The sequence below is a fragment of the Euleptes europaea genome, chromosome 1 (assembly GCF_029931775.1).
Source record: "Euleptes europaea isolate rEulEur1 chromosome 1, rEulEur1.hap1, whole genome shotgun sequence".
NCBI classification, from domain to species: domain Eukaryota; kingdom Metazoa; phylum Chordata; class Lepidosauria; order Squamata; family Sphaerodactylidae; genus Euleptes; species Euleptes europaea.
Genome location: NC_079312.1, coordinates 12,803,582 through 12,827,794, shown reverse-complemented (window position 1 = coordinate 12,827,794; position 24,213 = coordinate 12,803,582). Strand labels below are relative to the sequence as shown.

General features: G+C 47.0%; 2 protein-coding genes and 1 non-coding gene across 3 annotated transcripts in view; 1 reads left to right on the top strand and 2 right to left on the bottom strand.

Moving 5' to 3' along the window:
- Window positions 1-24,213, bottom strand: part of LOC130493380 (zinc finger protein 271-like) — a 96,796-nt gene that overhangs the window by 38,812 nt on the left and 33,771 nt on the right. The window lies entirely within an intron of this gene.
- On the bottom strand, window positions 1,320-1,510 carry LOC130493617 (U2 spliceosomal RNA). The gene has a single exon (XR_008933993.1). It is a non-coding gene; the product is annotated as a U2 spliceosomal RNA (small nuclear RNA).
- LOC130479754 (zinc finger and SCAN domain-containing protein 20-like) lies at window positions 12,570-23,059 on the top strand. Its single transcript, XM_056852170.1, has 7 exons — window positions 12,570-13,304; window positions 16,026-16,134; window positions 16,395-16,397; window positions 17,002-17,169; window positions 18,717-18,884; window positions 20,501-20,650; window positions 22,566-23,059. Exons 1-7 carry the CDS (start codon window positions 12,570-12,572, stop codon window positions 23,057-23,059), a joined length of 1,827 nt encoding a protein of 608 aa, XP_056708148.1.

Sequence of the window (24,213 nt, the reverse complement as noted above, 5' to 3'; positions counted from 1 at the left end):
CCCCAGCATCTCTAGTTAAAAGGGTCAGATGGGAGATGATGTGAAAATCCGAGACCCTAGAGAGCCACTGATGGTCAGCAGTCTACGCAGAGAAAGTTGCGTCCACAGGTGGAAGTCTTTGAAGCCAAAGAAGCACTGGGTGGAATCCCAGCCCTCGAGGAGCTGTGGCTCAGTGGTAGAGCATCTGCTTAGCATGCAGAAGGTGCCAGGTTCAATTCCCGGTATCTCCACTTAAAGAGACTAGGCAAGTAGGTGATGTGAAAGACCTCTGCCTGAGACCCTGGAAAGCCACTGACGGTCTGAGTAGACAATACTGACTGATGGACCCAGGGTCTGATTCACTAGAAGGCAGCTTCAGTTGAAGGCAGCTGCCTGTCTTATCGATTTTGAGGTCCTGTATTCATGTCTGGGCCTCGCAGTGTTCTGAGCTTCTTGCAAGATGTCCAGGATGAATTTCAAATAAACAAACTCCTTCACACCTCAGGACAGAAACAAGCGCAGGAAAAGACTGAGCTTGCCTGAGGTCAAGCTAATGCAGTTTGGCTTCAGTAGACTAAGCTTCATGTCTTATCTTCTCTCAATTTATCTCATACAGTTAGTTTCCAACCTCCAGGTGGGGCCTGGAGATTTCCCGGAATTACAACTGCTCTCCAGATGGCAGAGTTCCTGGAGAAAATGGCAGCTTCAGAGGGTGCACTCTATGACATTGCATCCCTGCTGTGCTCCCTTCCTTCCCCGAACTCGATCCTTCTCCAGCCCCACCCCCAAATCACCACGAACTGACCTTTATTGTCTGGAGATCTCCACCTGGAGATTGGCAACCCTACTTCAAGGCAAGAGACAAACAAGAGGTGCTGTCGAAGGCTTTCACGGTCAGAGTTCATTGGTTCTTGTAGGTTATCCGGGCTGTGTAACCGTGGTCTTGGGATTTCCTTTCCTGACGTTTCGCCTGCAGCTGTGGCAAGCATCTACAGAGGAGTAACAGAGACACTGGTCCTTCAGTGTTACTCCTCTGAAGATGCCTGCCACAGCTGCGGGCGAAACGTCAGGAAAGAAAATACCAAGACCACGGTTACACAGCCCGGATAACCTACAAGAACCAAACAAGAGGTGGTTTGCCATTTCCTGCCTCTGTGTAGCAACTTCCTTGGTGGTCTCCCATCCAAGTACTAACCAGAGGCTACCTTGCTTAGCTTTTGAGATCTGCTGAGATCAGGCCATTCTGCTCCATCCAGTTCAACACACCCCATGATGCTGGGCTCATGGAAAAGGTAAAAGAAACACTGATCTGTTTTTTACCAGGAAATATTTCTCCCCAAGGGAGGTGCACTGTTCCTGGAGATACTGCAATACCAGGTCAATGCGTGGAATGGTTAGAGCAAGCCCCTATTCCATTTCCCAGTTCCAAAAATCCATTTAATAGATAATCCTCAAATAGAGGACATATCAGGTATTAAACTGATAAGAACAGACACTACACTTGATCTTAGCCGATAGGCCGAGAAGCGATAAAGGAAGTGGTCTCGAAACTGATTTTCGAATCAGCTTGATGCTCCTTCAGGTTTCTGTCAGCTGTGCTGCCCTTGGAGGCGCCCAACGCCACAGCCAGAACTGCCTGCTTCACATTCCTTCCAAATCTATCCCCCAAATCCTATGCTTTCTACCCGCCAGGTAATTGGCCGCCTGCCCAGCAGCTAGGTTCTCTATTTTGTGGATTCTTTCCACCTTGTCAATTTCATGATTTTGTTTGCCATTGATATGGTAGCCATTGGTGGGAGATCTGCATAACCCCTGCCCCTTTTCCCACGATGTCCTGTGGGTCTGTTAACCCTTTAACATCACCACTGATGGACGGATGCTGCTGTTTCAGCATTGATCTGGAGAACTGATCTGGAGTTGTAATTCTGGGAGTTCTCCAGACCTCACCTGGAGGATGTTGACCCTAGAGACAGCGCCTCCAAAAGGGGCTTTCTTGACCGGAAGAAGGGATTAAAGTCAGAAAAGGAAATCTTGGGAAGGAACGGAGAGAGGCTGAGGACAGAAGCTGTGCATGAAATCAACCACAGCATCAAATAGGGTGGCCAGCTCCGGATTGGGAAATACCTGGGTTTTTGGGGGGCGGAGCTGGAGCAGGGCGGGGTTTGGGGAGGGGAGGGACTTCAATGCCATAGAGTCCAATTGCCATTTCCTCCAGGTGAACTTGACGTGCCTATGGAAACGCCCCCCTCTCTCTGCACTTATGTAAGACACGCGTATACATAAACACGTGTCAGCTCTCTCTTCTTCACTAAAAGTATTCAAAAGCCGATACTATACAAGGTCGGCAGACCTTTCCTCCTCTCTCTTCCACTCCGGCACAGAAAGAACTGTTCGTTCCTGATAACTCCCTGGGCTGCTGTAAGCGCTTGCGCATAGAGAACTTGTCAATTTCAGAATAACAAAATGCAAGCAATGACATAATGATGGGCTGATCAGAAATTGTATCTTTTACTTATAATATGATTGTTGGAAGTCTATAAATGATCCTTCAGTGTATACAACCTGTGTGTATACATTGCATGCATGTACAATTACATGTACAGCGCATAGTTTTCTCCAGCAGCATTTTCTACGCTAGCTTTTTAGCAGCAATACATCCAAGGAACAACATAGGATTGGCCAGCAAGGATCAGCTGGCCACGGAACAAGTGCATCTTTCAATTTTGGCACTGAAGGATCATACTGCCGGATAAGTGGAATTCCCCCCCTTTTTTTCCCCCTGGTGTTCCAACTATTACATTATTACAATTCTGGATGGATGCTTGTTATATAACTTTGAACATCAGTTATATGAACTTTGGTTTATGGACACTTCCATGTTATGGTCCATCTTATGCATTCAGTATTGTATGTCTTACTGTAATAATTCATCATATGTTGATATGTATAAAGTGTAATACAGTTTGGAAAAGAATATTTAGAGTGATTAGTGGTTGTGTACTGAAAAATAATTTTCCTGTATAGGGTACCTGGGGGTTGGCAACCCTACCAACAGCCAATTCAACCACGATGGGTAGCCATGTTAGTCTGTCACTAGCAGTAGAAAACAGCAAGAGTCCAGTAGCACCTTAAAGACTAACACATTTTCTGGCAGGGTATAAGCTTTAAGTTGAGGGCAGCAGGAAAAGAGGAAGACCCAACAAGAGATGGATTGACTCAATAAAGGAAGCCACGGCCCTCAGTTTGCAAGATCTGAGCAAGGCTGTCAAAGAGAGGACATTTTGGAGGACTTTCATTCATAGGGTCGCCATGAGTCGGAAGCGACTTGACGGCACTTAACACACACACACACACATAAACTTTAAGAAGGACTGTTGGTCATGAAAAATCAGCTGTAGGGAAGTTGTGGGAAAGATCGTAGGAGATATCCCCAAATATTGTCAGACACCATTAGGGAACTCCCGAGAGTCAAGAATGCCTGAGGTGAATGGCAGTTGGAGAAAACTGGCAGTTGGTGAGAGACAGCTGAGGCGTTTTTGCTGAGGGGGGTGAGGAAAACATGACCTACGCCTGCTGAAAATATTTTATTTAGTATTAGTACGTGGGCGCCCTGATTTCCTCTGCACAGGAGTCTCCTACATTGTGGAACAATCCTCCCGAGGCTGTTAGAAAAGCCCCGACACGTCTATTGTTTTCAAAATGTACGAAACAGGATTGTTCAGGGGAGCGTCCCTGCAGAGACGATTTTTCAGCTGTGTGTGTGTGTGACTTTTGTTAGGGAAAAAGTCTTTCCTACAACGATTGCCTCGTTGCCCTCTTCTGCAGCCCGACTGCATTATTTTGTCTCACTAGGAATCTCTGCGGTTCGAGTCAAATGTGGTCCCATTTTGTGATCTGCTCGCTGGTTGCCTGATGTGGCATTTTGTAACCCGCCTACTGATTTATCGAGAAGTTTTTATCGCAGTTGCAATCCTCCTTGGGTCCCAGTGTGAAAGGCGGGCTATAAATGAACAAGAGATGGCTAGATGGCTAGATGGACAGATGGATTAGATAGATGGATTAGACAGATAGATGGATAGATGGATGCAGGGCTGGATGTAGGTTTGATGAGGCCCTCCTAAGCAATTGAAGGTAATGGGGCCCTTTATATGTCCAGCTGTCCTTTGTCAACAACAAATTGTCGCTGTTTTTTTGTGTTGAATATATGCTATATGGTATTTTATGGACCTAATAGGTATCTAAAGCCATTTGCACCTAACAAAATATGTATTTTATCAAAGTAATTGTTGAACTGAAATACAATACAATTAAGAAGTATATTAATAGGGAAATACTAATAATAATAATTATTATTATTATTTTGATACTTACAGGACAATGATTAGCACATTACCTTTGATACTTTTTGCAGGACAATGATTCAACTCAAACCCAACCCCTTTCTGACTATATATTACTCTTCCTACCCACTTGACACTGAGAGACACTGTCCTTCAGTGTTACTCCTCTGAAGATGCCTGCCACAGCTGCTGGCGAAACGTCAGGAAACAAAATACCAAGACCACGGTCACACAGCCCGGATAACCTACAAGAACCAATTATTATTTAATTTAAAAAATTTGGGGGGGGGCCAAGAGAGTGGGGCCCTAAGCTATAGCTTGTTTAGCTTAATACATAAATCTGGCACTGGGATGGAGTTCTTGTCGAGAAACACTGCTTTCTAGAGGAAGGTGACTTTTGCAGAGACAGTGGGTTGAGAGGGTTACCTGCCAACAGGGCAGAAAAAGGAGATAAAACCACCAAAACAGAAAAGAAGGAGCTGAGGTGGTGAAGGGTTTATTTCCCATGGAAGAAGGAGTTCTGAAGAAGACCACCAAAGGAGCAGTTAGAAGGGCCCTTGGAAGAAGGGCAGCCATCTCCTTGGGTTGGGGCTTTTGTCCAGAGTGAGGGGAAGCGGCTTCTCAGAGTTGCCAACTGGCCAGGAGAAAAATGCCTCGGCCCTTGAACAAAGTCTAAAAGGGCGGGCGAAGCTTTTCACGGCATACAGGTGACAGGGAGTTTATTGCAGGTTCCAACGAGGGTTGCCCAGGGATGCATTCCCGACAAAACAGAGCCGTTAAAGCAATTCTTTATTAAAAGCTCGAGCTGAGAAGTTCACACACAGGCTCAGCTCGGGCTAAGAACTTCACATAGGGAAGTTCATATAGGGAAGTTCGAATGAGCTCATTACTCATACAACACATAGTTTGAATGACATCACAGCGTTACGAGAGAAGAACTGGAAAAGAAAAATGATCCCATCACTTGAATGGAATCTAAAAAGGCGGGTGAAGCGTTTCGCGGCATAGAGGTCGATCGCATCACCTGGGTATTTGCTGCAGTGCAAACTGATATTAGAGTGAGGAAGTAGTTTAAAATTCTTAATTTTTGATTATATAGTTTAAAAATACATTCAAATTTTCATGAAATTCAGAAGTTGATCTATTATGTATTAAGGATGTTAGTTCTGCCATAGTTGCATGTTCTGTTAGTTGACCCCTTATTGCTCTTTTCCCCTGACTGCAGATTCACAAGGACTGGCTAAGGTTTGACATGGGTGCAGAGAGATAATCCTATGTGCCTCGAGGTGCTCTGGTAAAATGGCTAATAGTTATATTTAATAGTACTAGTTATATCATTGTGCGTGTGGTTTGAAGAAGGCATCCAGGAGTCACGTGGCTCTTTTGGCTAATGGTAACTGAGAAGGTGGTTCTGTGCCAGAAACTGATATCCAGACTAACTAGGGTTGCCAACCTCCAGGCACTAGCTGGCGATCTCCCGCTATTACAACTGATCTCCAGCTGATAAGAGATCAGTTCCTCTTGAGAAAATGTCCACTTTAGCAATTGGACTCTATGGCACTGAAGTCCCTCCCCTCCCCAAACCCCGCCCTCCTCAGGCTCTGCCCCCAAAGGTGGTGAAGAGGGAGCTGGCAAACCTGCAGACTACAGAGGTCTGCTTTGGAGGGTGAACTCTATGGCTTTATACCATGCTGAGGTCCCTCCTGTCCCCAAACCCTGCCTTCCCCAGGCTCCACTCCCCAAAATCTCCAGGAATTCTCCAACCTGGAGTTGGCAACCTTGTCTCCTATAGTTAAACACACACACCCCCAGTTTTCCTGGACTATCAGACATCCATCTGCCTATTGAAAGAAATGGTAGCAATCTCGCCTCCTGGTTTTTTTCCCAAGCACAGATGGGTTTTAAATTACCGGTGGAAAGATATTAAGATATAATTTCACAATAAGAGTTGTTCGACAGTGGAATCGGCTGCCTTAGGGAGGTGGTGAGCTCCCCCCTCGCTGGCAGTCTTTAAGCAGAGGCTGGACAAGCACTTGCCAGGGATGATCTAGTGGTTCCCAACCTTTTTTTGACCAGGGACCACTAGGACTTTTTTGTTCGGTGCAGGGACCCCAAGGTTCAAAATAAAAATTCCGAGAATTTGCAAATAAACTTGAATCATAACTGTTAGTTAAACATTAAACTTAGAATAATATTTGAATATCTATTTTTACAATAGAGAACTTTTAATTGAAAATATTAATTTATGATGGGTTTATAACTTTGTTTCGCGGACCTTAATTCAGTTCTCGCGGACCCCCGGTTGGGAGCCAGTGCCAGATCTTGCAAACTGAAGGCTGTGGCTTCCTTTATTGAGTCAACATAGGATGATGGAGTTACAGAGTTGGGAGGAACCATAGAGGCCGTCTAGTCCAGCCCCCTGCTCAATGCCGGATCAGCCCGGGCACTGGCTCCCAACTCGCTGGTAGGCAATTAAAAGGCAACTTTCTCCTCCCAACTCTGTAATTCCATCATCCTATGTTGACTCAATAAAGGAAGCCACAGCCTTCAGTTTGCAAGATCTGAGCAAGGAATAAAGGAAGACCCAACAAGAGATGGATTGACTTAATAAAGGAAGCCACAGCCTTCAGTTTGCAAGATCTGAGCAAGGAATAAAGGAAGACCCAACAAGAGATGGATTGACTTAATAAAGGAAGCCACAGCCTTCAATTTGCAAGATCTGAGCAAGACAGCTGTGGCTTCCTTTATTAAGTCAGTGTGTGGCGACCCTATGAATGAAAGTCCTCCCAAAATGTCAAAGATAGGACATTTTGGGAGGACTTTCATTCATAGGGTCGCCACACACACACACACGCAGGTGCTGCAAGGGTTAAGCTGAGCGAGTCCCGCCCGAGCTGCCTAGAGCGGCTGCCCTGAGACGGAAGGGCCGGAGAGGGGCCACTTCCTGCCCCTCGTCAGATTGAGAAAGTTGCCTTTCAATTGCCTACCAGCGAGGCCGGGCGGAGCCGGCGGGTGAGTGGGGAGAAGGAGGGAGGGAGGGGGGCAGGAGAGGCCAAGGACTCTCGAAATGCTGGGGTGGGGGAGAGGCGAGGCGGTCGTCCACATGCGGCGCGGCCGCAGGCGCGGGCTTGCCACCGTACCTCCGAGGCGAGCCGGCGGTCGAACCTCCATGGTCCAGCGCAGCGGGCGTTTAAATACCAGGCTGCCAGAGGCGGTGGCCTTCGCGCTGTGCTTTTGAGAGACCCTCACTGCTTAGTGAGGGTCGGGAATGAGATGCTGGTCTAGAGGGACGAAGAGTCAGAGGGGACCTCATTCTTGCCCACAAGCCTCTTTGTATGTTTCCCTCCAAACCCTTGCGGTGGTTTTTCCTTGTTCAGATGTTGCGGTTTTTCTGATGCCTTCGTGTTTTTTTCTGACCTCTTTTCCAACAGTGAATGCATAGTTTTGCTTCTGAAACATATGTGTGTGTGTTAAGTGCCGTCCAGTCGCTTCCGACTCACGGCGACCCTATGAATGAAAGTCCTCCAAAGTGTCCTAACTTTGACAGCCTTGCTCAGATCTTGCAAATTGAAGGCTGTGGCTCCCTTTATTGAGTCCGTCCATCTCTTGTTGGGTCTTCCTCTTTTCCTGCATCTAGATGTGCATCTGTGTGTGTGTGTTAAGTGCCGTCAAGTCGCTTCCGACTCATGGCGACCCTATGAATGAAAGTCCTCCAAAATGTCCTATCTTTGACAGCCTTGCTCAGACATTGCAAATTGAAGGCTGTGGCTTCCTTTAATGAGTCCATCCATCTCTTGTTGGGTCTGCCTCTTTTCCTGCTGCCCTCAACTTTTCCTAGCGTTATTGTCTTTTCCAGTGACTCTTTGTTGTCTCATGATGTGACCAAAATACGACAGCCTCAGTTGATAATTCACAGTGGGTCGCCGTGTTAGTCTGATTGCAGTAGTCAAAAAGGGCCAGAGTCCAGTAGCACCTTAAAGACTAACAAAAATATTTTCTGGTAGGGTATGAGCTTTCGTGAGCCACAGCTCACTTCTTCAGATATGCTTGTCTGAATTCACTCTCCTCTACTTAAAGACAGATGGATTAATATTCTAGCTGTATCTGAAGAAGTGAGCTGTGGCTCACAAAAGCTCATACCCTACCAGAAAATATTTTTGTTAGTCTTTAAGGTGCTACTGGACTCTTGCCCTTTTTGACAGCCTCAGTTGAGTCATTTTAGCTTCTAGGGTCAGTTCAGGCTTGATTTGATCTAGAACCCACGGGTTTGTTTTTTTGGGCAGTCCACGGAATCCGTAACCCTCTCCTCCAACACCCCATTTCAAAGGAATCTATTTTCTTCCTATCAGCTTTCTTCACTGTCCAGCTTTCACCCCCATACATAGTAATAGGGAAGACGATGGGATGAATTAATCTAGCCTTGGTGGCCAGGGACACATCCTTACACTTCCAAATATTTTCTAGCTCCTTCATGGCTGCCCTTCCCAGTCTCAATCTCCTTCTGATTTCATGGCTGCAGTCTCCCTTTTGGTTGATGGTGGAGCCAAGGAATAGAAAGTCTTGAACAATTTCAGCTTCCTCATCAACATAGTATGATTTTTTAAAGTATAAATATTTGAGGTTGGCAGTGTGACTGTGTGTGAGGCAAACTCATTCCTTTTTCTCTAGACCCTATGTCAGGAACCTTGTTTATCATATTTCAGACAGTATTTTGCTTGCTTATAATTATTGCTTTGAAAGAAATCTTGAGACGTATAACCAAGATTTAAACTGTTATCTGTGACATGCCCACCTGGGAGACATGATGTGAGCCAACCAGAATTCAGGGCTTAGAAATGTCACTATGAGAGTGAAATTTATTCCACTGAAATCAGTGGGACTTTAAAAAGTATTTAACTCTCTGGTGCCCATAATAGAGAGCGTCAAAGGGGGGGCTAACACCCCCTTCCCACTGACATTTTGAGTACAACCCCTTTGCCTCGCATCCTTTCTCCAGTTGAGCCTAGTTACACATAACAGGAATGAATGCATGATTATCCCCCCACATTTATGGCTACTTCCCTTTCCTTCAAGTGTTATTCATTTGTACGGTTGCCAGCTCCAGGTAGGGAAATACCTGGAGATTTTGGGAGGTGGAGCCTGAGGAGGGCGGGGTTTGGGAGGGGAGGGACTTCAGTGGGATATAATGCCATAGAGTCCACCTTCCAAAGCGGCCATTTCAGTTTTCTGTAGACCTTGGGGGGGTGGTTCCCTAAGCCTGCAGAAAAACCTGTTGGGGCTGAGTGTGTCCCCTATCTGCGGATTTAAGTCTCCGCAGATAGGGGGCACACTTCAGAATTAGAATTATAAGTAGGGGGATGAACGGGGGGGAGGGAGGACAGCATGAGTCTAGCCTGAGCTGGTCAGATCTTGGAAGCCAAGCGGGTTTGGAACCTAGATGGGAGACCACGAAGGAAGGATCCACAGAGGAAGGCAAACCACCTCTACTTCTCACTTGTCTTGAAAGCCCCTTGCAGGGATTGCCTTCAGTCGTCTGCGACTTGATGGCACTTACGTACGTAAACAACAGGGGGGAATGGTTGTCTCTGGTGTCCTGCTTGTGTGTGCATGTGTCATGTGCTGTCATGTCACTCGTGACTTATGATGACCCTATCAATTAATGGCCTCCGAAATGTCCTATAGTTAACAATCTTGTACAAGTCTTTCAAACTGAAGGCAGTGGCTTCCTTTATAGAGTCAATCCGTGTCATGTTGGGTCATCCTCTTTTCCTGCTGCCTTCAAGGTTTCCTAGCATTATTGACTTTTCCAGTGAGTCTTGCCTTCTCAGGAGGTGACCGAAGTACGATAGCCCTCAGTTTAGTTATTTTAGCTTCTAGGGAGAGTTCAGGCTTGATTTGGTCTAGAACCCTCTAATTTGTCTTTTTGTGGCAGTCCATGGTCTCCGTAAGAGTGTCCTCCGCCACCACATTTCTAATTAATCAATTTTCTTCCTGTCAGCTTTCTTAATTGTCCATCTTTGAAATCCATACACAGTATTGGGGAATACCACAGTATGAATGATCTTGGACTCCAGTGACACTTCCTTACACTTAAGGATCTTTTCTAGTTCCTTCATGGCTGCCCTTCCCAGTCTCAATCTCCTTCTGATTTCTCTGTTGCAGTCTCCCTTTTGGTTGATGATTGAGCCTGTGAGTCATTTCAGGGCTTCACTATTTTCTTCCAGTAATATGGTGTCATCTGCATACCTCAAATTGTTAATGCTTCTTCCATCATCCTGCCTATTGAGCTTCCTGGAAGTATTTATCAGCAGTCGGATACTGGACTTGAGGGGACCTAATTCTTTCTTTTTTTTTAAAGTAATTTTTTATTTTCAAAACAACACAAAAAACATCAAACACATAATACATAACAATAAATCCACACTACACTTCACACAATACATACAACAATACAGTCATAGTCTACCATTTAACATACTTATCTGGGCGAATCTATATAATTTTGTATCTTCTGTCTTAGGTGTCTGAGATGTCATTTATAATTATAAAAAACGCCTTAAAAAAAGGAAACAGTTAGAGGGGACCTAATTCTTACCCACAAGCCTCTTTGTATATTTCCCTCCAAACCCTTTTTTTTTCTTGTTCAAATGTTGCAGTTTTTCTGATTCCTTCCTGTTTTTTTTGACCTCTTTTTCAACAGTGAATGCATAGCATTGCTTCTGGAACATAGTATGAGTTTTTAAAGTATAAATATTTGAGGCTGGCAGTGTGACTGTGTGTGAGGCAAATTGATTCCTTTTTATTGTCGAAGGCTTTCACGGTCAGAGTTCATTGATTCTTGTAGGTTATCCGGGCTGTGTGACCGTGGTCTTGGTATTTTCTTTCCTGACGTTTCGCCAGCAGCTGTGGCAGGCATCTTCAGAGGAGTAACACTGAAGGACAGTGTCTCTGTCTCAGTGTCCTTCAGTGTTACTCCTCTGAAGATGCCTGCCACAGCTGCTGGCGAAACGTCAGGAAAGAAAATACCAAGACCACGGTCACACAGCCCGGATAACCTACAAGAACCAATTATTCCTTTTTCTCTGGGCCCTATGTCAGGAACCTTGTTTATCATATTTCAGACAGTATTTTGCTTGCTTATAATTATTGCTTTGAAAGAAATCTTGAGAGTATAACCAAGATTTAAACTTTTATCTGTGACATGCCCACCTGGGAGACAGGATGTGAGCCAACCAGAATTCAGGGCTTAGAAATGTCACTATGAGAGTGAAATTTATTCCACTGAAATCAGTGGGACTTTAAACAGTATTTAATTCTCTGGTGCCCATAATGCATGAATCAGCCCTGAGAGGTGCAGCTCTTTCCAGATGAGGCCAGTGTGACAAATAATAAAACAAGGGGGAACCAGAGGCTGAGCTTATGAATCAGGAAGTCCCTGGCTTGAATTTTGTCAGTGCTGTGAACTTCCCAGATGGCTTCGGGGAAAGCTGCTCTCTCTCAACCTCACCTCCTCATCTGCAATGGCAGATGCATTAATACCCTGCTTTAGACTCAGTGGGTAGCCATGTTGGTCTGCAGTAGAACAGCTAAATTTGAGTCCAACAAGATTTCCAAGGTATAAGCTTTCGAGAATCAAAGCTCCCTTCATCAGATATATGACAAAGTATTTGATGAGAGGAGCTTTGACTCTCAAAAGCTTATACCCCTATAATCTTGTTGGTCTCTGAGGTGCTACTGGACTCGAATCTAGCTGCCTTAGACTGTTGTTCACAAGATACTGTGTCTGAAGCACTTTTACAGTTGATAAATAATATATTAATTACATGGACCCAAGTGCATAAATTAATTAATAGCTAATGGATATTTCCCCTGCATCTGTCCTTGTTTCTTTACTGATTATGCTACAAAGAAAGTGAGGTGGTTGGAAAGAGAAGCAATGGGCAGGATAGATCTTTTGGGGTTCAGGTGTTTGAAGGAGGACTAGGGGAAGTTTTGGGGCAGGGCAAGTTACAACAGAGTCTTGTGGCAGTCGAGCCTACAAAGATCTCAGGAGTTTGCTCTTCCTCCATGGACCCTTCGGTCATATCTGGGCCCCTAACCCCCCTGTTTTCTTGATGATGGTCTCTCATACAGGGGGAAGCCTCTTTTGCTAGGAAAGATCACCAGCAAGTGGTCCACTTTGGCTGCATCGCAGTGAAGCAGGCACCGGCTTTGAGAGTGTGATCTGTAGCGGCAGGCGAGCTGAGGAATATGGAGACGGGGGACAGAGCTGCATCTGAACGGCATGTCCACTTGGATGGCGAACGAGAGCCGGGTGGGAAGAGGATCAAAGTGGACCCGGCCTGTCTCGTCTCCCAAGCCGGGGCTGTGAAGGAGTTTGGGGAAGGGAGATCCCTGGAACGTGTGAAACAGGAACCAGACGAAGAGCCGTGGCAGGGGTGGGAAGTGCAGAGGCAGCCGTTACCGAAGGTCATGGAGACCCCCAGCTCAGAAGAGGGACGTTTGGAGCTGCCTGGACAGCAGGGACATGCAGGCTGTTCTCAGCCCCCCCTTGATGCAAGTCAACAGCTTAGAGGACGTGAGGTCCCCCAGCTCCGGTTTGGCTCTATCAGAAGCCCCCAAGACACCACATTGGCCATGGACAAGACAGTGAAGGATGAGTTCCCCAGTGAGGTAGGACGTGAGGAAGTGATCCCGGGTGAGGACACCGTCAGTTGGAACACGGAGTGCCAAAAATTCCGGGAGTTCTGCTACTACGAGGCCGTGGGACCCAGGCTGACTTCCTACCGACTCTGGACACTTTGCCGCCAGTGGCTGCAGCCCGAGAAACGCACCAAGGAGCAGATCATGGAGCAGGTGATCCTGGAGCAGTTCCTGGCCATCCTGCCCCGGGAAATGCAGAGCTGGGTGAAGCAGCAGCGGCCGGACACCTGTCCTCGGGCAGTGGCCCTCGCGGAGGGGTTTCTGCTCCTCCAGGAGCAAATGGTGAGAGCATCCGGTGGCTAATGGAGAGAAAGAGCAGGCAGATTTTGTCCTGTTCTGTATAGGGAAGGGGGGCAAGCTGCAGCCCATCAAGGAAGGATGCTGATTGAGTCACTTTCTGCCTGCGACCAACCCTTTCTTCCTTGCAGCCCCCTACCCCAACCTTGAGGAACTGCTGTGCCTCAGGGACAGAGCCCCTGCTTTGCATGCAGAAGGCTCAGGTCCTGGCAGTGTCAAATAATTGAGATTATGGCAGCCCCAAACTCTGTCAGGCTGCTCTGAGCCCAGTCATGGTCAGGAAGAGAGCTGGGCATAAATCTAATTTAAAAAAAATATAAGGCACGGTTTGTGGCAGGCATTGGCTGAATACAAATGTTACGTGGGTGCAGGAGAAAAGGCTGGATCAGACCCTTGCGTGTGGCATCTGGAACCGAACTTCCCCAGTCCTTGAGAAATATGTATCTCCTAAATCGGACTGAGGAGCCCCGTGGCACAGAGTGGTAAGTTGCTGTGTGTGTATGTAAAGTGCCTTCAAGTCGCAGCTGACTTATGGCGACCCCTTTTGGGGGTTTTCGTGGCAAGAGACTAACAGAGGTGGTTTGCCAGTGCCTTCCTCTGCATAGCAACCCTGGTATTCCTTGGTGGTCTCCCATCCAAATACTAACCAGGGCTGACCCTGCTTAGCTTCTGAGATCTGATGAGATCAGGCTAGCCTGGGCCATCCAGGTCAGGGTAAGCTGCTGTACTGCAGTCAAAAGTTCTGCTCACGACCTGAGTTCGATCCCGGCGGAAGTTGGTTTCAGGTAGCCGGCTCAAGGTTGATTCAGCCTTCCATCTCTCCGAGGTCAGTAAAATGAGTACCCAGCTTGCTGGGGGTAAAGGGAAGATGACTGGGGAAGGCACTGGCAAACCACCCCGTAAACAAAGTCTGCCTAGTAAACGTCGGGATGTGACGTCACCCCATGGGTCATGAATGACCCGGTGCTTGCACAGGGGACCTTTACCTTTTAAATCATACTGGGGTGGGGGCAACACTAAGAGGGAGGATGGGGGAGGTGAAGCAAAAAGCCAAGGAAGAATTATGTGTGTTAGCCCCACCTCCCAAGCCATTGCCCCCAGGTGGGTTATTTTTGATCTTATTGCTCAGCTATGTGGGAAAATGGAGGGGGTGAAGCCAGCAGGGAGATGTTGGGGAAGGAATGAGAAAGTTGGGGGAGGGCTAAGAATATGAACACTGAAAAAGCCCCGCTGGATAAAGACCAGTACAGCCTCCTGTCTCCCCTGCTGACCAGCCAGAAGGCCCACAGGTGGGGCACAGAGGCCAAGATCCCCTGCCTGTTGTTGCTGTCCGCTCCCCACCCAGTAATTGGTACCCTGCCAAAGGTGGACTGCCTCCAACCATGAGGGTTCCACAAAGCTGTCAAGATAAAAAGGCCTTTTGACAGGAGGCAACGTCCTCCCTGAATTCTCTAACCCCCTTGGGGGTGGAAAGGGCCATTAAGCCGCAGACAATTCATGGCGACCCCGGAAGGGTTTCAAGGCAGGAGACGAGGAGGGGTGTTTGCCATTGCCTGTCTCTGATCCAAAACAAAATTACTCCTAGTTGTGCTGAAATAGTTCAATACAAATTACAACAATAGGCGCAATATTAAGCAAACAGTATCAAATGTATTCAAAGAGCAAAGCAACAATATGCAAACAAGGACTGTACACACAAACAATGGTGCTGAACAACAACAATGTACTATATACAGTATTTACAACAAATAGTCACCACCAGATTCATTCATCAAGCTATTCAGCTTACTGATACTAATAATGTCCATAGACTCAAAGTAAAGCGCCCGGCTTCATCTGTTTCTTGAACTTCCCTTAAGAGAGTAATGCCAAATGTCTGGTGGGGACCACAACTGAATCCAAATTGTTCAGAACTGGATCAGAGAGAGGAACGCAGATCCATGGTATTCATTGCATTTCACCTAAGGCTTCATCAGCCTCAATTAGTTTCTCAAGTCGCCTAGTTCACATCAGTCAGTTTTCAAAACATGTTAGTTTTCCAAACCTCTGAGCATGTTTTGAAAACTGACTGATATGAACTAGGCGACTTGAGAAACTAATTGCGGCTGATAAGCCTTAGGTGAAACGCAATGAATACCATGGATCTGCGTTCCTCTCTCTGATCTGGTTCTGAAAAATTTGGATTCAGTTGGGGTCCCCACCGGACATTTGGCATTACTCTCTTAAGGGAAGTTCAAGAAACAGATGAAGCCAGGCGCTTTACTTTGAGTCTATGGACATTGCCTGTCTCTGGGCAGCAACCCTGGACTTCCTTGGTGGCCTCCCATCCAAGTACAGATAAGGCAGACCCCTCTTAACTTCTGAGGTCTGGCAACACTGGGCCAGCCTGGACCATCCAGGTCAGGCCCCAAGCCGCTCCTTAGCTGTCTTTTTTTCTGAACTGGAAAGCCCCAAACTGGTCTCACAGGTAAGGTGCTCCAGCGTTATGAGCGCTTCCGTTGCTGTCGTTTGCATGTTTCTCAGCTCCGCCGTATCCTTTCTGACAACCAGAACTGGGGGTGAGGGAGAAGGGTCAGGCACGCCCGTCCTCTCCCCGGACAGCGTTCCATGGGATTGAGAGCCCCCGCGTTGGCTCCATCGCATCGGATTCCAGTTTTCGTTAATTTTGTTCTGCCCTCAATGAGGACTCTTCACTGTTTGTCGCAGGCGACGGGACTGCTCCAGAAAGCGGCAGAGGAGCCTCCGTCAGACTCCAGCCAGCAGCCGCTGTCCAGAGAGATCAAGCAGGAGGATGACAGTGATCCCACCGTGCTGGGTAAGGCCACCGTTTTGTGGCCATGTGTGCTCGGACTCTTGGAGGGGGTGGAGCAAACAGTCCGATTACAGACTGCCAGTGGAAGGATCAGGTGTTGTTGTTTTTTTAAATGCACCCCTACGTGGTGGTTCTCACATTTGTGGGAGTGTCCAAGGGTGATAGAATTCTGGAACAAAATACTTTAAAAAATTAGAAAATTGTTTAATATTAGACTCCAAGTAATGGTAGACTTGATGTTTATGGGAGTTATGGGGTGTGAGAAGGTGGAAAAGAGTAAATGAGATGTTTAAAGCAATGATATTAGCGGCTCATGCAGTTATAGCTTTTGGATGGAAAGATAGAACAAAGTGGACTATAGACAGGTGGAATAACTATGTGTTTGAATATGTTAAATCAGATGTGTTGGGATATTTAAAACAACAGACGATGGGTGAAACAGAAGAATTGGAGTTAAAGACTAAGTGGAACCTATATATTGATTGGGTGAAAAGTGGAGATGCCAACGAAGAGACTTTAGTAAAATTAAAAAGACTATGCTCATGGCTAAAAATATGAAAATATGATCTATTCGACTTGGTCCGTGGGGGGAGGGAGATGGGGGGGGAAGGGGTTAAAATTGTATTGGAAGAAAGAAAGTGTACTTTTGTAATTATAAAAGTTTTACATGGAGATGTAAAAATGACTTCCAATGCAATAAAAGGGGGGGGAAATGCACCCCTGCGTAAAAGTGTTCTCAAACTGGCATAGCAGGAAGATGCTTGAGCCCATTCCGGTCCCACTTTCTTTTCTCAAGCGAAATCCTTCTGGGACTAGCACAGATATATATTCTTTTTCCTCTTTTTTTTTTTTTCCTGCCGACCCTGAAAGGCGCTGGAACTGTGAATGCGATCAAAGAGGAGAATTTAAGCGAGGAAGACTCTCTCATGGAAGCGCCCGCGACTGCAGAAGGAAGCGCCGTGGGGAGTATTTCTTCTCCAAGCAAGCCTGCGTTGTTCCGACTTCCAAAAGAAGAACTTGGAACCAGCTGTAATCCAAGTAGGTAGAGTATGGAAAACAGTGGTTATAATCTACATAATGGTGGAGGTGAAACATGCCATCAAGTTGCAGCAACTTATTACGAACCCGTCGGTTGTCAAGGTGAGAGACAAGCCTAGGAGGTTTGCCATTGCCTGCCTCTGTGTGGCAGCCCTGGGCTTCCTTGGTGGTCCTCCCGTCCAAGTTCTGACCATAGCCGACCCTGCTTGGCTTCCAAGCTGGGCCATCCAGGTCATGGCAAATAATGTCCTTACAAAAAAATAAATCATAAGCATTTTTACAGCCAAATGTACTGAGTTTTTTTTCCTGTTACCCCAGAAGGTCAGACCAGAACCAACGGGTTGAAATTAAATCAAAACAGTTTCCGTCTAGACATTAGAAATAATTTTCTAACAGTTAGAGTGGTTCCTCAGTGGAACAGGCTTCCTCTGGAGGTGGTAAGCACTCCTTCCCTGGAGGTTTTTAAGCAGAGGCTAGATGGCCGTCTGTCAGCAATGCTGATTGGATATCCTTGGGCAGATCATGAGAGGGAGGGCATCTTGGCCATCTTCTGGGCATGGATTGTGGGTCACTGGGGATGTGGGGGAGGAGGTAGTTGTGAAATTCCTGTGTTGTGCTGGGGGTTGGACTAGATGATCCTGGTGTCCCCTTCCAACTCTATGATTCTATGTGAGCCTCTGAATCACCTTCTTCAGTGGGGGAGGGTAGGCTGCACCATCCTACTTGTGACGGGAAGGGGGAGAGGTCACGCTTTTGAGTTTGTCCCTGTGCAAAAAAAAAGGCTGACAAACTGGCCCAGAAGGAGAAAGGCTTAGCCCAGGGAACCCAGCATGGTACCTGTGGGCATTGTGGCACCTGCTTCCTGGCACCCACCAGGTGTTTTTAGACAGTAGGTGGGGCCAGGTGGCACCCCTGCCTGGCAGGGCTTCTGATTGGCCACAGGAGATCTGATTGGCTGTTGAGATTAAAATAATGTTTTGCCAGTAGGTACCACCACAGTGTAGATTCCTTTCTCTCTCACACCTCTTTCCTAGAGTATTTTTTAAAAATTAGCCCTCTTGTCCTGTGCACTTGAAAGAGCCATTGTGGTGTAGTGATTAAGAGCAGTGGACTCTAATCTGGAGAACTGGGTTTGATTCCCTGCTCCCCCATATGAAGCCTCCTGGGTGACCTTTGGCTTGTCACAGCTCTCTCCAAACTCTCTCAACCCCACCTAACCTCCCAAGGTGTCTGTTGTGGGGAAGGTTGATTGTGAGCCACTTTGAGACTCCTTAAAGGTAGAGAAAGGTAGAAGGTTGATTGTAAGCCACTTTGAGACTCCTTAAAGGGTATAAAAACCAACTCTTCTTCCTGTGTATGTGGTTCTACCTCTCATGGTGGTCATCTTGTGGTTCTGCCCATCACCCTTTGTCAGAATTCCAAAGGTGCCCACAGCCTCAAAAAGGATGGGGACCCTTGCTCTAGCCCATTCTGCCCCTACTTTAAAAAAAAATCCTTCTGGGAGTAGCACAGGTATTTATTTCCTCTTGGATTTTCTACCCCAAAAGGTGATGGGACCGTGAGGAAGATCAAAGAGGAGAATCTAAGTGAGGAAGACTCGCTCATGGAAGCGCCTGCAGCTGCAGAAGGAAGTGCCCAGGGGAGTATCTCCTCTCCAAGCAAGTTGGCACTAGTCAGACTTCCAAAAGAAGAACCAGGAGCAACCTCCCCGCAAAGTAGGTAGATTATGGAAAGCAATGGTGATAATATTATTTATTTATTTACCTCCCTCAATTATACTCTGTCTTTCTCCTCAGTGGCGGCCCAAAGCAGCTGCCATCAGTCTCCTCTCCTCCAACACTACACAACAGGTGGAAAGTGCCATCAAGTTACATCTGACTTAGTACGATCCTGTACAGTTTTCAAGGCAAGAACTGCCCTGAACTTCCTTGGATGTCTCCCATCCAAGTATTAACCAGGACTGACCCTGCTTAGGTTCTGAGATCTGATGTGATCGGGCTAGTCTGGGCCATCCAGGTCATCATGTACTCACAGAGAATCAGTTATTATCTGCAAAATGAGCCCCCATATTATCATCTTCAGTGCGAGGGAAGGTTGCAGTTTCCAGCTTGTTCTCTGTTGCTCTAGAGACTGGGACATGGAGTAATGAATTTAAACAAAGAGAAAGAAGTTTCCTCCTAAACATTAGGAAGAACTTTCTGACAGTGAGGGCCGTTCGACAGTGGAATGCGCTACCTCGGAGGGTAGTGAAGTCCCTGTCTTTGGAGGTCTTTAAGCAGAGGTTGGATGCCCGTCTGTCAGGATTGCTTTTATTGTGGGATCCTGCAAGGCAGGGGGTTGGACTGGATGGCCCTTGTGGTCTCTTCCAACCTTGTGTGATTTGGGTGGGGGGGAGGTAGTTGTGAATTTCCTGCATTGTGCAGGGGGTTGGACTAGACGACCCTGGTGGTCCCTTCTGGCTCTATGATTCTTTGATTCTATCTCCATGTTGGGTGGGGGAGAGGTCACTTTTAATAAGCCCCTATGCAAAATAAATAAATAAATTAATTAAAAAAAAAACCTCTCAAAACTCCCAGCAGGAGAAAGGTTGAGCCCATTCTGGTCCCTACTTTCTTTTAAAAGTCAAATCCTTCTGGCACTGGTATGTCACACCGATGGACATTAAAAAAATAGACAAATCATACGATAGCCGATGTTGGAAATGCAAAGGTATAGATGGAACATATTTTCATATGTGGTGGACATGTAAGAGAGTTAAGAAATTTTAGATACAAATCCACCAAGAAATGCAGAAAATTTTAAAAAACTAGATTCTTGCTGCATCCTGAGAGCATGTTACTAGGAATTGAACCTAATAATTTGGACAGAAATTCGGGAGAACTATTTGGCTACATGACAACGGCGGCCAGATTGGTACTGGCAACATTTTGGAAAGAGGAAGAAATTCCAGATGTGGAAAAGTAGCAACAGAAAATGGACGAATTTGTGGTGATGGCTAGATTGACTAGCCTGATTAAAGAGAAGACAACTGAAGAATTTCAATGAAGATGGGAAGGTTATTTGGACTATGTACAACAAAAGGGATAGATTGTCAGAAGCAAAGTTTAGATTATATTACATTTAATAATTAGAATAGAAGGAATTTATTATAAATCACAATGATAATATAGAAGACTTTTGAGATATAAGATGAAACAGACTCCCCGAAAGAGTATAAATTGTGTAAATGTATGTGTGATTATATGTTTGTTTGTATTGAAAATTATAATTAAAAAAAATCCTTATGGCACTAGCACAAGTATTTTTCCTCCTGGATTCTGTACCCCAAAAGGTGATGGGACCGTCAGGGAAATCAAAGAAGAGAATCTGAGTGAAGCTCCTGCGACAGCAGAAGGAATAGCCCAGTGGAATATTGCCTTTCCAAGCGGGTCTGCAGTAGTTGGACTCCCAAAAGAAGAACCAGGAGCAACCTGTAATCCAGGTAAGTAGAATAAGGGAACTGTTGGTTAGACTTTAAATCATGCACTCGCAGAGAATCAATGATAGCAATTTTCTGTGCAAACCATGAGCTCCCACATCACCATCTTTGGGGCTGGGCTGGGGTAGCAATGTCCCCTGCCTTGTCAGAGATGAGGAATAGGTCCCTGGTCCCCTCGAGCAGAGCCTGCGAGGTCTCAGAAGGGAGAAGGGTAGGGGTTGGCTTTTCACCCTGTTCCTCGTCCTCCCTAGAGCTGATTTTATTTTATTTTTAAATTTTATTTAGACCTTTTAGGGCAGGGGAGTCGAACTCAATTGTTACAAGGACCAGATATGAGATAAATGTCACTTGGTCGGGCCATGCCTCACCAGCCCAGATTGGGACTGGGGTGTGTGGCTGGCTCCCGGGCCGGATAAGAATTCTCAAGGGGCTGGATCCGGCCCGTGGTCCTTATGTTTGACCCCCCTGTTTTAGGGCATCTTTCTCTCTCCATCTCTGTGTCTGGGCATCAAGAGATCCAGCACTGGCTTCCTCCCTGGCTTGCATCCTGGCCCCTTTTGAGGCCTGGGCAGTAAGCGGGAGGGCAGCGCTGCTGCCAGAGTCACTTCCAACTCCTCCTCCCAGCCCACCATTCCCTGGTGTTGCCTATAGGAAGCCGCAGCCAGGGATTTAAAGGGCCCCGAGCTGTCCAGACGGCTGATCGGTGGCAGGGCAGTGCTCAGCCTGACAGAGGCTTGACTCATCCTGGCTCTTCCAGCGGGAACATAAGAAAAGCCCTGTTGGATCAGACCAAGGCCCATCACGTCCAGCAGTCTGTTCACACAGTGGCCAACCAGGTTCCTCTAGGAAGCCCACAAACAAGACGACGGCAGCAGCATTATTTTGTCTGTGTTAAGAACATCAGAAAGGCCCTGCTGGATCAGACCAAGGCCCATCAAGTCCAGCCGTCTGCTCACACAGTGGCCAACCAGGTGCCTCTAGGAAGCCACAAACAAGACGAGTGCAGCAGCACCATCCTGCCTGTGTTCCACCGCACCCAAAATAACAGGCATGCTCCTCTGATACTAGAGAGAATAGGTTTGCAGCATGACTAGTATCCATTCTAACAGCCGTGAATACTCCTCTCCTCCATGAATATGTCCACTCCCCTCTTAAAGCCCTCCAAGCTGGCAGCTTGGAGTTTGTGCGTCCCTGGATCAGCCCTCCGGTTAAGTCCAGGACAGGTTTGGGGGCTAGATAACAACGAAAGCGTGTCGCACAGCAATCCAGGTCCAAGCTGAAACAGTCTTGTCTCTTTGCTCAGTGACCGACACTGTTGCTGTCTGGGCGTTGGGGCAGACTGGGAGTGCCAACCAGTCACGACTCATCCCTTGCCTTGCCCCCCATTGGAGCGAGGAGTTTCTGGAACCGGTGGTGGCCACCGTGCAGCTTGCTGAGCGGTAATTGCTACACAAGTTGCCCCAGCTGGGCCCTGCAGCCACTTGCCTCAGCACATGCGGAATAGGGCTGACCCTTGACACCGTCCTCAAGAGAGACAGCAGAACCAGGGAGCAAATGACGGCATGCTTCTCCTGTAAATGGCTGTGCCCTGTCCCCGCTTGCTGTCCTGGAACTCCCTTCCCTACATGCTGTTCCCTCTCTGCATATCCTGCCTCATTTGCAGACTCTTTCAGCTGGGGATAAGGCTTGCTAGTGAAGCCAGACAGGATCCTCAGAAGAGGAGGGATTTGACTGGAGCGAGACGGGTGGTGCCACCTAGCTATTCTGCAGAGAGGGACAAGGGGAGGTTAAGAGAATACAGCCAAGTCCTTTAAAGGCTTTGTTTTGTCTGTGGGCAGAAAAATATCTCTCATCTTCATAATCATTCCTGGGATTCTGCATGCGGCTCTCCTTCACACGGGGACTGATTTCTTTTCAGATTCTCCCTCCTCTTCAAATGGCAAGACAGCGGCTGTGAAGGTGGAAGAGAAGCCGGGGAAGTCTGGAGAACCGGAACCGCCGGGGCTGGAGCTGGGTAGAGAGGAAGAGACCAGAGGGGAAAGAGAAGAAGTCTGGACCGGCTACGGGAAAACCTTCCGCTGGAAATCCGTCCTGACGCCGTGCAAAGAAACCGTTACGGACTGGAAGATCTACCAGTGCTGCGCTTGTGGCAAACAGTACGACGCGAGGTCCATGCGTGCTCATCAGAAGATGCACACAGGAGAGAAGCTGTACGAGTGCATCTACTGCGGGAAGACCTTCAGCCAGCGTGCACAGTTTGAAAGCCACGAGAAGATCCACACGGGAGTGAAGGTCCAGACGAGAGAGAACCTGTACATTTGCGTGACCTGCGGGAAGAGCTTCGCTTACTACTCGACCCTGGTGGCCCACAGAAGGAGCCACGGGGAAGACGATTTGTCCACAGCAGATTGAACCTCACAAAAACACAGGAGGACCTTCTTGGGGACAGAAGGTCCTCCTGTGTAGGTTGGGCCTGAGGAAACCCGTTCGGGAGAGGGACTGCCTCTGCTCTGAACTCACTGCATGACCCTCGAGGCCGCTGACTGGAGGCTCTCTGCAGCCTGCCGGTTATTTGACCTCAAAGACAAAACAGATTGTCAAGTTTCAGAGGGTAGCCATAATGTCTGCAGTAAAACAGTTAGATTCATGTTGACTAGCGCCTTAAAGTCCAACGAGGTTTCTGAGGTATAAGTTTCCAAGAGTCTAAGCTCCCTTTGTCAGATATGAGTCAGATTGGAGATCTCTTATATCCCATTCAGAAGGAGGAAGGTGTGTTACAAAAAAAGGGACTCGGGATCAGAGGTACCATGCAAAATGTAATCTGCTGGATTAGAGAAGAGGAGAAATACTTAGGGGCAGAAAACTAGCATCCGTAGTGAGATATGAACCCTGTGTCCTTATTCAGAACAGTGGACTCTCCCCAGGGCTGAATACAGACTTAGGATTCTTATCTCACTACAGATGCTAATTTTTGGCCCCTAAGCAGTTCCCCCTAGTCTAATCAAGGGGATTACATTTTGTGTTATCTCTGCATCCTGGCTGCCTTCTTTGCAACACCCCTCCCACCTTCTAACGGGGATATAAGGACTCGCTCTCCATTCCAACTCGTGTCTGACGAAGGGAGCTTTGACCCTCGAAAGCTTATACCCCGGAAATCTTGTGGGTCTCTAAGCTGCTCCTGGACTCGAATCTAGAGATTATCCAGTTATTTCCACATTAGATAGACTTGATTGAAATTTCCATGCTAGCCGTTTAGAGTAACTGGACATGGTTCCTTTGCTTTTGTTTTTGCCCATGTAACGTTATTTCCAAACATTTGCATTCCAGGGTTTTTTCCCAGTCTTTTTTGGGGGGGCCAAGTTTTTGAAACTTAAAGCACAGTTGTTGCGCCAGCCTGTGTGTATTGACTAAACGCTAACCCAAGCTTCCTAAGAGCTACACTCTCTTTTACGGTTTCTTCCTCGCCCCTTCTTTTTAAAGAGGCTTCCATTTTTCTGCTTCTTAATACACTGTTTCCTGGCATTCCTGAACTGACCTTCAAAGAGTCATTTCCTGTTTATACTGGG